This window comes from Amyelois transitella, chromosome Z (genome assembly GCF_032362555.1).
Source record: "Amyelois transitella isolate CPQ chromosome Z, ilAmyTran1.1, whole genome shotgun sequence".
NCBI lineage: Eukaryota > Metazoa > Arthropoda > Insecta > Lepidoptera > Pyralidae > Amyelois > Amyelois transitella.
Genome location: NC_083535.1, coordinates 11,948,745 through 11,962,646, shown reverse-complemented (window position 1 = coordinate 11,962,646; position 13,902 = coordinate 11,948,745). Strand labels below are relative to the sequence as shown.

General features: G+C 35.1%; 3 protein-coding genes across 5 annotated transcripts in view; 2 read left to right on the top strand and 1 right to left on the bottom strand.

Moving 5' to 3' along the window:
• The window catches only part of LOC106134023 (outer dense fiber protein 2), a 31,336-nt gene extending 24,308 nt beyond the window's left edge, over positions 1 to 7,028 (bottom strand). Inside the window, exon 1 of the mRNA XM_060953666.1 lies at positions 6,953 to 7,028. Within this exon, the coding sequence (XP_060809649.1) occupies positions 6,953 to 6,964 (12 nt within the window). The 5' untranslated portion in view covers positions 6,965 to 7,028. The remainder of the gene's footprint in view (positions 1 to 6,952) is intronic.
• LOC132903963 (uncharacterized) lies at positions 223 to 4,937 on the top strand. 3 transcript variants are annotated; one of them, XM_060953717.1, is made up of 2 exons: positions 223 to 832; positions 1,898 to 4,937. In XM_060953717.1, the coding sequence occupies exons 1-2, from the start codon at positions 724 to 726 to the stop codon at positions 3,955 to 3,957; spliced, it is 2,169 nt and encodes a 722-aa protein (XP_060809700.1). In that variant the 5' UTR covers positions 223 to 723; the 3' UTR covers positions 3,958 to 4,937. The 3 variants fall into 3 exon arrangements, 2 of the variants coding, with proteins under 2 accessions (XP_060809700.1, XP_060809701.1); XM_060953718.1 differs by having other exon boundaries at positions 1,419 to 1,996; XR_009657540.1 differs by lacking the exon at positions 223 to 832 and adding an exon at positions 1,109 to 1,806 and having other exon boundaries at positions 1,898 to 2,021.
• A 370-nt stretch (positions 7,029 to 7,398) lies between the features above and the next one.
• LOC106134054 (beta-alanyl-dopamine/carcinine hydrolase) overlaps positions 7,399 to 13,902 on the top strand; it is a 34,410-nt gene continuing 27,906 nt past the window's right edge. Inside the window, exon 1 of the mRNA XM_060953669.1 lies at positions 7,399 to 7,557. Within this exon, the coding sequence (XP_060809652.1) occupies positions 7,539 to 7,557 (19 nt within the window). The 5' untranslated portion in view covers positions 7,399 to 7,538. The remainder of the gene's footprint in view (positions 7,558 to 13,902) is intronic.

Genomic DNA, 13,902 nt, shown 5'->3' with positions numbered 1-13,902 from the left:
TACCTATATAGATAATCATCAAAGACATAGGCTAATCAGAGAATGTTCATTTTTCATCATGCCCTGGACAAGATTCGAACCTGGGAGTTCCGGTGTCACAGACAAGGGCACTATTGCTGCGCCACAGAGACCCTCAGTAAGAATACTAACCGATGCTCTTACGATAAGGAATGTAGTCTCTGCCTACCCCTCCGGGAAAGAGGCGTGATTTTATGTATGTATATGTGACTGTGTCTAGTAAAAGGGACCACTTTGACGATTCTAGTTTCCGAGTTATATGCATTTTTACAAAATTTGCCGAAAATATGTAAAATGGATTTTTGTTACTAATCGGTTATTAATACCTTAAATATCATTTTGTGTAAAATAATACCTGTATAATTACAATATTTCAATATCCTAATAGGTCACGAAGTTTAGTACCAAGGGTACCACTTTAAGGTAATATTTTACAGGCGAAATATTTTGATTTATTTCGATCGCTGTTATGCAGGGAAGTGAAATAATAAGTTGAGGGTAGGATAAGGGGGGCGGGGGGCGAAGATTGGGCGGTAAGCGTGGCGCGGCGCGCGCGTCGCTCACTCAGTTAGCTGGCCGGCGCGTACTCGTACGCACATGTTAGTTGAGCATTGCCACGCGCCGTAAAACATCGTGATTTTTATCTATGCGAGCTGCGAATATACATTGTGTTTAAGTACCAAGTTTATAACGTCACATTTCATCATGGAAGACGATACTCAAATTTTGTTTACTGAATATGATGGCGATCAGCAGCAAACACTACAAACAACAGCTTCACATTCAGCACAGACATCGACGACGAAACCAAAAGGTAAGTTAAATCATTTCATTTCATAAAAATAGGTGATTATACCAAGGCAGGTATACCAAGAGACAGTAATAATAATACTCCATCTGTTTAGGTAGGTATTTAACATACTTTAAACAAAAAATTATCACAATCAATACATAGTAGGTATAAATTGGAGTCGCCCTCCACGTCTGTCTGTCTCTCTGTGTCATTATAGTAAAATATTAGCGTCGCAATGGTTTATGCGCGGTGAACTTAAATGCGCAGAGTAAAATACTTATTAGTTGTTGCTGACAAACTGAACGGTAATAAGTTTATCTATTTATTATTTAATAGCCCGATATTTCGATGATATAATCGTTTATAGGTACTGTTTTAGGCATATTAAACACGTTGTTAAGTAGGTAGGGTATATAGATTTATTTTTGGTGCGCCTATTCAAAACCTACTCGAGCGGCTCGCGCGCTTTGAAGGTCACGTGGTGGCACTAGCGGCGTCGTTGTCAAAGCTTTTATGATTTGGCGCGGGAGTGCCAGTGTAGGAAAACTCCTTCCAGCGTGCTTAGCAATCCTATTTTAAGTAAAAAATAGTTTTTTTTTTGTTACAGCACAACATAAAGGCACTCAAACACGGGAAACTGAAATAAGGTTTTCCAGTACGTGCTCAAAAAATGAGATTGTTTATTCCACTCGGGACTTACCCCAAATAAATAACTATCCCGGTCAGTGCATTTCAGATCCTCGAAACGAAGATGTAGCCAGAATAATTTTATATGAGTTGGAGCGTTTGCCTGAAAAACACCGCATTAGTGCTTTTGCCATAATTTTCAATGATATAAAAAAAATTCACGATGAAGTGTCTTCTCAGCCTGTTGTTACTGATAGCAATACTCGTGTAAACGCTGAAGAGGCAAGGAAACGTGACTTACAACAAAGAGTTTTAAGAAACATGGCGAGAGTGTTTGGCGATGAGGAGTTAAAGTAACTTTTGTGTAGGTATGTCACGTCTCACGCTCAAGTAATAGTTACTTAATAAATTTTGTAGTCTCATATCAATAGTGTTTCACCAATTTTTTTTTTGTTATAGATGGAGCTTCTCATGGAAAATTGGAGTGTGATTACGGTCAATGCACAGACATAGATTTAAGAAATTTTGAACAGGAGTATTTAAAATTCATAAAAAAAAATTCTGATGAAGAAAATCATGAGCCTCCTATCGATGATAGATGCGAAATAACTGGCGTTGAATTAGTTGTACCAGAAGACCCATCTCGTAATTTTTTTTCTGATACTGACGATTTTCTCAACCAATTGGAAAACCATGAAGAACAACGGATATTTATCGACGGTTGCGGCTGTGCTATGTCATGCCAAGAAAAATTTCCCCGTGAAGCTGTGCTACAGTCCAGATTAGAATCACAGGAAATGAATACCAAATGCGACCTAGGCCATAATCATTTAAATTTGTTTACTATGGGTGCTCTTAATGCTCTAACTCGTCAAGGGTCCAATACTCTTAAAACAAACAAAAACAAAACAAAGGTAAGGAAAGCAGCTCATACAACTTTTTTTTTTCAAGGCATAGCTGTTTGTAAGAACTTTTTTCAGTTTGTTTATGCATTAGGGGAAAAAAGATACAAAAATATTAAGAGCAAAGTACTTAAAGGAAATTTAGCAACAGTGTCCTCTCCTCATAATTTCACGTTGATAAGAACCAATAATGCCCAGCAAACAATTGATGCTGTATTATTCATAAAATCTTTCTCAGAACAAAATTCATTAGTCTTGCCAGGCCGCGTTCCAAGTTTTCATAATCCTGACTTACATATTTTACCCAGTTCAATGAATAAACGATACGTGTATGATAAGTACCAAGAAGCGAGCAAATTGTCCGAAAGAGATGCTGTGAGTTTAAGAACTTGGTACAGATTATGGCAAACCTATGCTCCAAATATTGTCATTCAAAAGCCTCGAACGGACCTGTGTACAAAATGCCAAGAAAATATTACAGCTTTAGGTAAAATGCAAGGCTTAGATGAAAATGAAAAGCGCGGATTGATTGAAAAATCGTCCCAACATTTAGATTTAGTTCAAACTGAACGTGCCTATTACAAACAATTGATTGACACGTCAGCAGATGTATTCGGAAACCGGAAACTAGGGCAAAACCAGCCATGCTCATCGCCAGGAAAAATGCATTACTCGTTTGATTTTGCGCAACAGGTACATTTGCCTCATAGCTCACAGCAAGTTGGACCTCTTTACTTTTTGGCGGGATATAAAATCGGTTTGTTTGGCATAGCCGCGGAGCCACTAAAACAATTTGTGTTATATATCATCCCAGAAGCTTGCAATACTGGAAAAGGTTCGAATACCGTAATCTCACTCCTAGACCACTTTTTCAATAATTTTGGGCTGGGTGAAACAGACGTCATTTGTCATGCTGATAATTGTAGCGGTCAAAATAAAAATAACTTCATGATGCAGTACGCATTATGGCGTACACTAACGGGGAAACATAAATCATTTCAACTTTCTTTTTTGCCCGTTGGACATACCAAATTCGCGCCGGATTTATACTTCGGACTATTTAAAAAAAAGTTCCGTCTTTCCAATTCAAACACAGCCAGAGATGTGTTGGAGTGCGCCGTTTCAGCTTGCCATAATTCAGACACAGTTACGGCAGTTCTTGTCGGTAATGAAACTGGTGATATAATGAATGTGCATTCATACAATTGGGCCGATTTCTTTAAAAAGAAATCTCCGCAAAGCGTGACACAGCTGCTCTCTTACAACCATTTCAAAGCGTCTATTGATGATCCTGGAGTCCTGCATTGCACCAAAAAGTTTGATGATCAAGATGTTAAAAACGTCGCAGTTTTTAATTCCACTTGTGATTTCACACAAAATGCTAGTCCGACTGTAATACCTCCTACAAGGCTATCGTTTGAGCGACAACAGTATTTGTTCCAAAAAATTCGTGTCTATGTTTCCCCTGAGGCTCAAAATGTCTTGTGTCCAGAACCTATAAAAATCGTTGCAATAAGTGCTATAGAAGATCCGTTACTTGACGTCGAAATGCCGCTCATAGATACTGAATCAGCCACCCCGTCGACGTCGGCGCTCACAGTAAGTAAAAAAATGTGATTTATTTTGATTATAGTAAGTACTTTAATTTGACAAGTTGTTGTGTGTGATTTTTTTATTTTTGTAAACAAGTAAAGTTTAGTGACAAAGTGGTACCTGACTTAGTATATTAATTATTTTTTCCTTAGAAATGTATAAAATGTAGAAGAAACTTACTTTAATGTTGAAAAATATTTACTTTACTATTTAACATAGTGACAACACGTTATATTTTATTATAAAAACATGTTAAATAGTAGTTATTTTACTTGTGACACTAAACTTTACTAAGCCCCCCAAGTGGTACCCTAATTATTCTTCCATAGTAAAATGATCGTCAAACCACTAAACTTAAAACACGATAATTTCTCTAAATATTGCATTAAGTATCGTTAATTATGTTTGGATCTCTGTGCTAAAGTATATTTTGGCTAATTTTGTGATATAACTTAAAAAATATATATTATTTAGTTGATTTTTGTTTATGAGACTGATTAGAACTGATTTATAGAAATGTTAGTATTTTCGATTAAAAACATAGAAAATACTGGTCTTTTTTTATTTTTTCCCTTCTATTATTGCCTAAAATATATTACCATAATTAATAATTCATTGTTTAAAAGGTATTTTCTTAAGATTATGAGTAATTAAGATACTTGATTTTTTTCCTACTCCTGCAAGTTCTTCCTTGACTACCTTCCAAATCATTATAGTTATTGAGACCATTGATGCCTGAATTTAATCTTTGATAATACTAGATTAGCTTGATACCAATCATTCCATAACTTCCTAGTAGAAGTGTATTTTTCACGAGCATAAACTTTAAAATCAATTTTCTCGACTCGTACATTTTGCCTACTGCATGTTTAAAAATGTATAAAAAAATAATTATTGCACCTAGGAAAACGATTCTTTTTTTACTGAATAGCTAATTTTACCTAGTTTTAGGAGATATTAATAACTCCATACCGGTAAAGTGGTCCCTTTTCCCAGACACAGTCACATATAATGGTTATCTCATAGTGATCCAATACGGGTTAGGTTTACCTAGTTTAATTTACCAATGCAAAGGTTGCGGACGTGAGTTGAGAGTCGCTTCGTGTAAACATGACTCACCCAATCCAGGATCCATGGTCAAAGACATATTCAAATGAAACAAATTTGAAACATTTCTACATAAGAAATACAATAAACTTACATCAATAAATAACTTGAAACGTTTGCGTAAATCCGTAGCCAATCTGATTTTATTTAAGTTGGCAACCGCGTAGGTACTTAAAAAAAGGTTTCGTTAGAATTTTAAAGATAAAACATAAGTTATACTAGAACTTTTGTCATAAATTCCTCAATGAATAATCCTGTGTAGGGCAGTGGTGAAGGCCTGAATATCACACGGTTCCAGGTTCAATCCTCCGTGAGATAATGAAAGAAAAACTTACCTTCATTGCAGATTCAGCAACAAAGAATTCTATGAAATATTTCACATAAAAACGATATGCCAAAATATATTTATCAAATCAAAATTCAACTCATAGACATCAAAAAGACAAATTATATATTTCCATAGAGGTATTTTGAAAGAGGCTTACTTACATAGACAGACGTCTCTTTCCCATGTTAGTTTCTTTGCAGGAACTACATTTTTCCACATCCAATGCATAACATACTATTACTTATTTGACTTCATCCATATATCAACATTTAAAATAAATAGCCGAATTCCCCTTTTTAGCCAAAACAACTATTTCAGGAAATTTCATCTGGCTTCTTGTACGTTTATGGACATCAGGATGGTAATGTTTTAAGTTTTCATGTTGGAAGATTTATTTGAAAACTAGTTTTATTGGGATAAGTCACCCATTGTATGTACATATTCAGAACTGTTTGATTTTATTTATTTATTTTCAATGATGAGTTTACAAACAAACAAACCAGTTCATCATTGATATTTACATAACCACGCCACGCCTACGAAGTTTGTTGGAAAATTCTAGTAAATAATAAATATGTATTGGAAATATCAGCGAAAAATTGCCGCTCTCCATTGCACTATGCATTTAACTTTGTTCACGTTTCACGGCTTTTCAATTCAACTTTGACATTCGCAAAATGTGATTTTGCAACACGGGGTATAGGTATCCGACCCGAATTCGAATATTCCTCCATACTGTTCGAGAAGCTGTGAAATATGTAAAATAAACCCTACCAAGGGGTCCTAACTGAAATAATATTTTTATTTTTTTATTTTACGAATTTAACTTTATTTTAATTAGGTAGATAGTTTTATTATTAGTATAGTTTAGAAAATGTAATAATCACATTTTTGTCAACTTTATCCAATAAAATTTTCTTCATAATTGTAAAATAAAATAATTACTAATATAATAATATATGTTGTATGTCGAACAAGTAGCTGAGCCATGTGGTTTCCGCCATTTTGAAATAGGAAACCCCTATATATTTCCCATGGATGTCGAAAAGATTACGACTAATAAACTTGGAATTCTTCTTGCATGCGATTTGCTAGCAAGCTGTCAATATTTGAATATCAATTCCATTAGTAACACATACAGCTGAACGTGGCCTTTCAAGACTTCAAGACTTATGGCTCTGCCATAGAAACAAAAGACGTGAATTCTATTCACGTCTTTTGTTGAATTAGAATAGATTTATTTTCAAAATAGAATACAAGGTATCACTTTTTGACGTCACATCACTTAAATCTAATTATAACTACTACCGCTTCCAAAGCGCATGTGTTGAAGAAGCGGCGGAACAAACTACACTGCAGCATTTTCTTTTGACGTCATTCTATAAATATATAGATCTCTTAAATCTAAATCGTGGACGAATGCACATTGTCTACGTTAAAATTATGAATGAATGAAGGGATTATATATATTACGAGGTTCCTGTGCCAAGCCCAAGCCAGATGTTTTATCATTCTGGTAATCATCAGTCCTAAAGTAAGCCTTCTCACAAAGTACTTTCTTTACATACTCTTTGAGCCTTTTACCTGTATCATCATACGTCCTTAAATCATACAGCTAAACGTGTCCTTCGATTCTTCAGACTTTTAGCTCTTTTATCCGTTAAATCAGCTCGATTATAGTTTTATTTTAAAGTAGATGAAAATTATTTGTTCTTTTGTCTCCTAATTTTAACCGAACACTTTAGTCACTTAACAATGAGACCGTAAGAAACGTAATATCTATGCACAAGAATACTGACTTCTCAGTAATGCATAAAAATCACATAGAAATAATTTCCTCTAAGGTTTAACTATGGAAAGAAATACATATACTCGTACGTACATTATATATTCATAATGTCTGCATACAATGTTACTCAGATAACAGACGTTTATAGCCCATTAGTGATCCACAAACACGACTTGAAGACAGCAAAACGCTGAATGACAAAAATTTATTAAATACATACAAAATTTATCATTTTCATCGGAACACTAAGAAATAAGGTGCAAAATTGTTTGTATCAGTGGAAAATGTGTCGTTCAGTGGTGAAGATAATTCGGTTAACACAATTAAAGATGTTGTACGGCTTTAGATACCGAGTCGCGACACAGTCAGGAACTAGCTACAATGGCCGAAGTACATGATGGTAAGTCTATTTTATTTATTTAACATACTTAGATCTTTATATATAATCACGCCATTTTCTTATCTAAATATGTATAAGAAAGTGAATGATTGACTGACACATCAACGCATAGCCTTAACCGCTGGGTCTAGACTTAAAATTTGGCGCGTTGAGGTGATTTAAGTGGTCTATGGGTGCACTAAGATAGGATTTCCCAAAATTCTCAACTCGCGAATGGTCAAAATATCTCTTAACTTACACTCTCTTAATGTTGAATGTGAATGAAGCGAAAGAAGTATGCAGGAGTAGTGGCAAGTAGCAATGGTTGTGATTTTATGTATGTGAAAAATATCACTCAATTTCTTGTCTGTAAAATTTTGTTAAGGTGAGGAAATATATATCCTTTCAAAGTCGACGTTTCAAAGTGTAAAAGAGCGCTTGGTGAAATTCCGTGGAACACGAATTGTTTTATTGACTTCAAAAATATATTGCACTAAGAACAAGTGCATCACAATCCCCGAGGCGGTTTGGTATCAGGCGACTCTTAAAACTTTTCTAAATCTTTTTGATATCGAAGTGGAAATTTTCTTTACGCACGATCTCTTAGGTCTTCAAGAGAGTGTGGAACTCCTGGTACCTACTTTGCCAGCTTACCCATTAAAACCCCACCGTGTGCCATACTAGCCACTTTGAGGGCATCATGGGATCGCATGGCATTCTACCACGATGCCCTCTGGCTGACCGGCGCGTCTGTACCGGATTCTTGCTGTTATGGGCGACAATAGATTGCTGGCCGCCCTTTCCACGCCAGGGTATACTACCTAATTGGCAAATACTTCATTGCGGTAACCAAACTTCTTCATGAGTTTATTCTGACGGCCTCTGTGGCGCAGCGGTAGTGCGCTTGCCTGTGACACCGGAGGTCCTGGGTTCGAATCCCGGCCAGGGCATGATGAGAAACGAACTTTCTCTGATTGGCCTGGGTCTTGGATGTTTATCTATATAAGTATTTATTAGTATTTATTATTATGGGAAAGAGGCGTGATTTTATGTATGTATGTATGTATGTATTTATTATAATATATGTATAGTATCGTTGAGTAAGTATCTCGTAACACAAGTCTCGAACTTACTACGACGCTAACTCAATCTGTGTAATTTGTCCCGTATATATTTATTATTTATTTATTTGCCAGTGTCGAGTTTTAGTCAGACCCTATTATGAAATCTCTCTCTCTTCAGTTGTACCCTCGGCAGAATCCACAGGTCCGAAGCCTTTCGACATTTCTCTCTCCACTTTTTCCGGTTATCGGCATCCTTGGATGTCAGTCCATTGGCTCGTATATCATCATTTGCGACGTCCAACCATGATCTGTCGTCATTATAGAATATTCAGATTTAAATACCCGAGTAATAGTGTGTGGTACTGAAAATATTACTGACATATCGTCCCTCGTGGTAACACCACTATAAAGATACAAATTAAAAGGCCTTCAATAACAAGAAGAAGGATTGTTTGTATAACTTATTTGAACGACTGCGATGTCTTTATCATTTATTTGAGTTTTAATCTGCCGCTCAAAGAAATCATATATTTATCAAGGTAATGCCTGAAAGTGACTCACGATAACGATTCCCAATTTATCCTGAAGTAGGTTTTAAAACAATTAAAACCTACTTCAGGAAACACTAATACGCTAAAAATAATTTACAATTAAACTAAGAATACTTCGAACCTAGGTGATTAGTGGATTGGTACCTTACTTACCTACCTACATCAATTTCTGGAGCAGATTTCTTCATTCGATCATCATACAAGAAGAATCCCAGGTTTTCCTTTGTCGTCTTTTACGACATCTATTCCTAATCATACTTTAAAGTGCCGGGGACCACACGGCGAACTTGTAAGTATATCGAAAGCCAATTTACGAGTCAAATACCCACTTATCTTATCACGTTATCCACTCTTTCCAACACCATCTTAACCTTATAAATACAATAGGTATTTGACTTAGCAATTTTTCATTTTCTAGTCAGTTATTTGTCTAGAAAAATGCAGACTTATACTGGTAAATACTAGTATCAGTTGGTTATCAGTCGCTATCGGGCACAAGGGCCTTTTATCACGACAGAGACCTTCGCAAGGCCGCGCCTTCACGCTCTGTGTTTAACCCCACTCAATAAAAGAGGTTCTCGGTTGCGCACTTGATATTTATTGCTTGGATATTTAAAACAAGCGGCCTGCCATGGATTCGTCCGTAGTACATACATACCATAACTTTTTAACCAGTGTATTATATATAAATTTCATGATCGTTTCAAAGATAAGCCCTTACAAACAATGAAACAAACACTCAAAATTACTTTACCTCTTTATAATTCTACCTAATTCCTCGTGTTCATATTGTGAACTTAACATTTGTTGCATAATCTCAGTCCCGGTTATATCTTCTTCTCTCTGGAGAGGAGATGTCTACTAGATGCACCTTCGACCGTTAAGCTATCACTACATAGTATAAAACAAAGTCGCTATTTTAGTCTGTTTGTCTGTATGCTTAAATCTTTAAAATAACGCAACGGATTTTGATGCGATTTTTTGTAACAGGTAAAGTGATTCAAGAGGAAGGTTTTTATGTATATTTTTTTCCGAATTTTGCACCCGTGCGAAGCCGGGGCGGGTCGCTAGTTCACTATAATTATAAATAATACAGGTATTAAACGCGGACGTAATACGTTTCGTTACCTTTATTTCATATTGGACGTTTCATTTTCAGCTTTTCATGTCTGACCTCCGCGACATTATGTATCTAATTAATGTATTTATTTATCTATACCTAAACCCATGCATATAGTCATAGTCTATATCCCTTGTGGGGTAAACAGAGCCAACAGTCTTGAAAAGACTGATAGGCCACGTTCAGCTATTTGGCTTATTGATATTCAATTAGTGACAGGTTGCTAGCCCATCGCCTAAAAAGGAATCCCAAGTTTATAAGTCTATTCCTTAGTCGCCTTTTACGACAAACAATATTTTATAAACCCAATATAATACTTTTGAATTTTTGAAATCCCTCTACTATTCTTACGCGCAATATAATTTAAAGTCAAGATACGAGTAGTTTAGTAGCTTTACTTGCCTTCGTACATATTGCCTGAATATTTTACGCAGCAAATATACTTATATTGTATTGATCGGAATATGATAGTAGTATATTATTCTAATTTCTATGGATTTAACTCATTGAACACTCAAAAACAACAAGCTTAAATATACCCACGCCTATTACCCGAAGGGGTAGGCAGACGCTACATCATATCACTTGCTTACTTACCTGTATAGTTCTTTTATATCCATAAAGAAAGAAAGAAAAATCTTTTTTTGGCGCAAGATGTAACTTTACATTGTTCAAAAAACATAGAAATAAGAAATAAAAAAAATACATACATACATACATATGGTCACGTCTATATCCCTTGTGGGGCAGACAGAGCCAACAGGCTTGAAAAGACTGATAGGCCATGCTCAACTATTTGGTTCAATGATAGAATTGAGATTCAAATAATGACAGGTTGCTAGCCCATCGCCTAAAAAAAATACATGATGCGACCAAATGGGTTTCCACTCAGCATATGCATGTGTATGATGAGGTTACACAATGCGCTGGTTTTCTGATTGATCACTCTGTTATTTGCACTAATAATAAAATGAGACGATTTGTGCTATTTGTATGTTTGTAACGAAAAGCTCAAAAACTTTTTTTCGAAATTTGCCAAAAATATAGAAAAGAACTTCGGGGGTAACATAAGCCGTGTTGTGTATCTTCTTTCTGGTGTTTCCCACGGGAGTGAAGCCTCGTGCAAAAGCTAGTGTTATAACAATTTTGTACAAGCTTTACTCATTCACTATTTCTCCTTCTTCCCAAATTACATCCTCACTTACTGGGTCATAGTAAAAGTTGCACTAGATATAAAAAATATATACGGGACAAATTACACTGATTGAGTTAGCCTCGAATGAAGTTCGAGTCTTGTGTTACGAGATACTAACTCAACGATACTATATTTTATAGTAAATACTTATATACATAGATAAACATCCAAGACCCAGGCCAATCAGGAAAAGTTCTTTTCTCATCATGCCCAGGGTGGGATTCGAACCCGGGACCTCCGGTGACACAGACAAGCGTACTACCGCTGCGCCACAGAGCCCGTCGACTAACGGGATTGGTAGATGAAAATGCCAATCCCTTAAGTTGCCTTTTACAACATCCATAAAAATTGAATTCTGAATTGACGGTAATGACGCAGAGTAAAATAGAATATTTATATGGTACGCATAATAGTGGTATAATATACATAAATAATGTACCGTGTGGTTCCCGGCACCAATACAAAAAAGAATAGGACCACTTTATCTCTTTCCCATGGATGTCCTAAAAGGCGACTAAGGATAGGCTTACAAACTTGGGATTATTTTTAGGCGATGGACTAGCAACCTGTCACTATTTGAATCTCAATTCTATAATTAAGCCAAAATAGCTTAACGTCTTACAGTCTTTTGGCTTCTTCAAAACTGTTGGCTCTGCCTACTCCGCAAGGGATATAGACGTGACCATATATATGTATGTATATATAAACAACAATTATAGTGTGTGTACATATGACAAAAACCTATTGAAATATACTTATATATTTTTTCATCTGTAGTTTGAATAACAAATTATCATGACAATTGAACAAATCACGTGTTCGGAAAGACGTTAACACGTCACGTGCCCTGAACGCGTTGTTATATTGTAATTAACGTATAAAGATGGCGTCTTAATGACTCTAAATAAAATTAGAATAATAAGGTACTCGTAGATATGATACAATAAAACAATAAAGGGTATTCTATCTATCTATCTACATAGATCTAACTATACATTCGTCACGTCTATATCCCTTGCGGTGTAGACAAAGCCGACAGTCTTGAAAAGACTAAAAGACCACGTTCAGCTGTATGGCTTCATGATGAAAATGTGATTCGAATAGTGACAGGTTGCTAGCTCTAGGCTTATAAACTTGGGATTCTTCTTTAAGGCGATAAGCTAGCAACCTGTCACTATTTGAATCTCAATTCTTCCTTGAAGCCAAATAGCTGAACGTGGTAATCAGTCTTTTCAATACTGCTGGCTCTGTCTACCCCGCAAGGTATATAAACGTGATTATATATATACTTATGTATGCCCATTATTTTTTTTAATTTAGAGTACAATTTTTTTCCCAGCCCTAGAACACCGCATGTGAATGATATTTATTTGGCATGTTTTTTGCAAACACGCACCTATTTCGTCGTCAAATGTACATTTACAACACACCTGTTACAACAATGCGTAACAATATGTTATAAAAAAAGGCTCATTAAACTTTTTATGGAAGAAATAGTTATGTTTATAAAAAAAAATGTGTTGTTTCTGTCACACTAGATTTTGCGCGCGCGTGTTACTTCACCCAAATGTAAATATAGAGGTTAGTTATACATATTAAGATTGCGATATAATTTTAATACATTTATCTTTAAATGTATAGAAATTATTGTTATAATTATTTCATAACAAGAACTTGGGTTGACCTTTTTATTATTAAGATAAATTATTATAGAAATATTGAGAGCTTAAAAAAATAATTTTACATAGTAGGCAGTTGAGAATAAAGAAGAAACTTGTTTAAAAGCTCGATTAGGAACCAGTCCAGGAATTTTAAGTACTAATTTTTTTCTGTTCCGCTGCCTATTATTCTTATGATCTCAAATCATAAAGTTAATTTCACAAACATCACACATTTGGTAGTTTTGTCTTTAGTTAAAAAAATAGTAATTCAAATATCTATTAGTTTATTTGGGGTTGTTATATTTATTATAAATTTATTAATTAAATCATTTTGACGTGAACTTATTGAAATAAAAGCAGAGAAAACAGTTTTACAATGTGAAGAGAAATCCATCTTAGTGACAAATTTAATTACAATTTTCACTTGAAACGTCAACATTAATTTATATCCAAACAATGATTTACTTAAAAGTAGGCTTTCGTTCACTGCTATTGACTACAAATTCATTAACGTTTCTAAACATTTAATCCAATAAAAGCGACCTCTATTAAATCAACTCTTAAGAACTTTGAAAACAAAACGCGAATAATTATGATGTTTTTTTGTGTATACCTACATTTTTTTTAAACAAAAAAGGCCAATGACCCGTCAGGTCACCTTCAGAGACCCTGACTTAATCCTAACTGACGTTACCTCGGCTCGAAGCGAACGAACAAAAAATATGCCATCTTTTTTTGTTACTCTCACGTAGGTATCTAGATTTCAATCTTATCG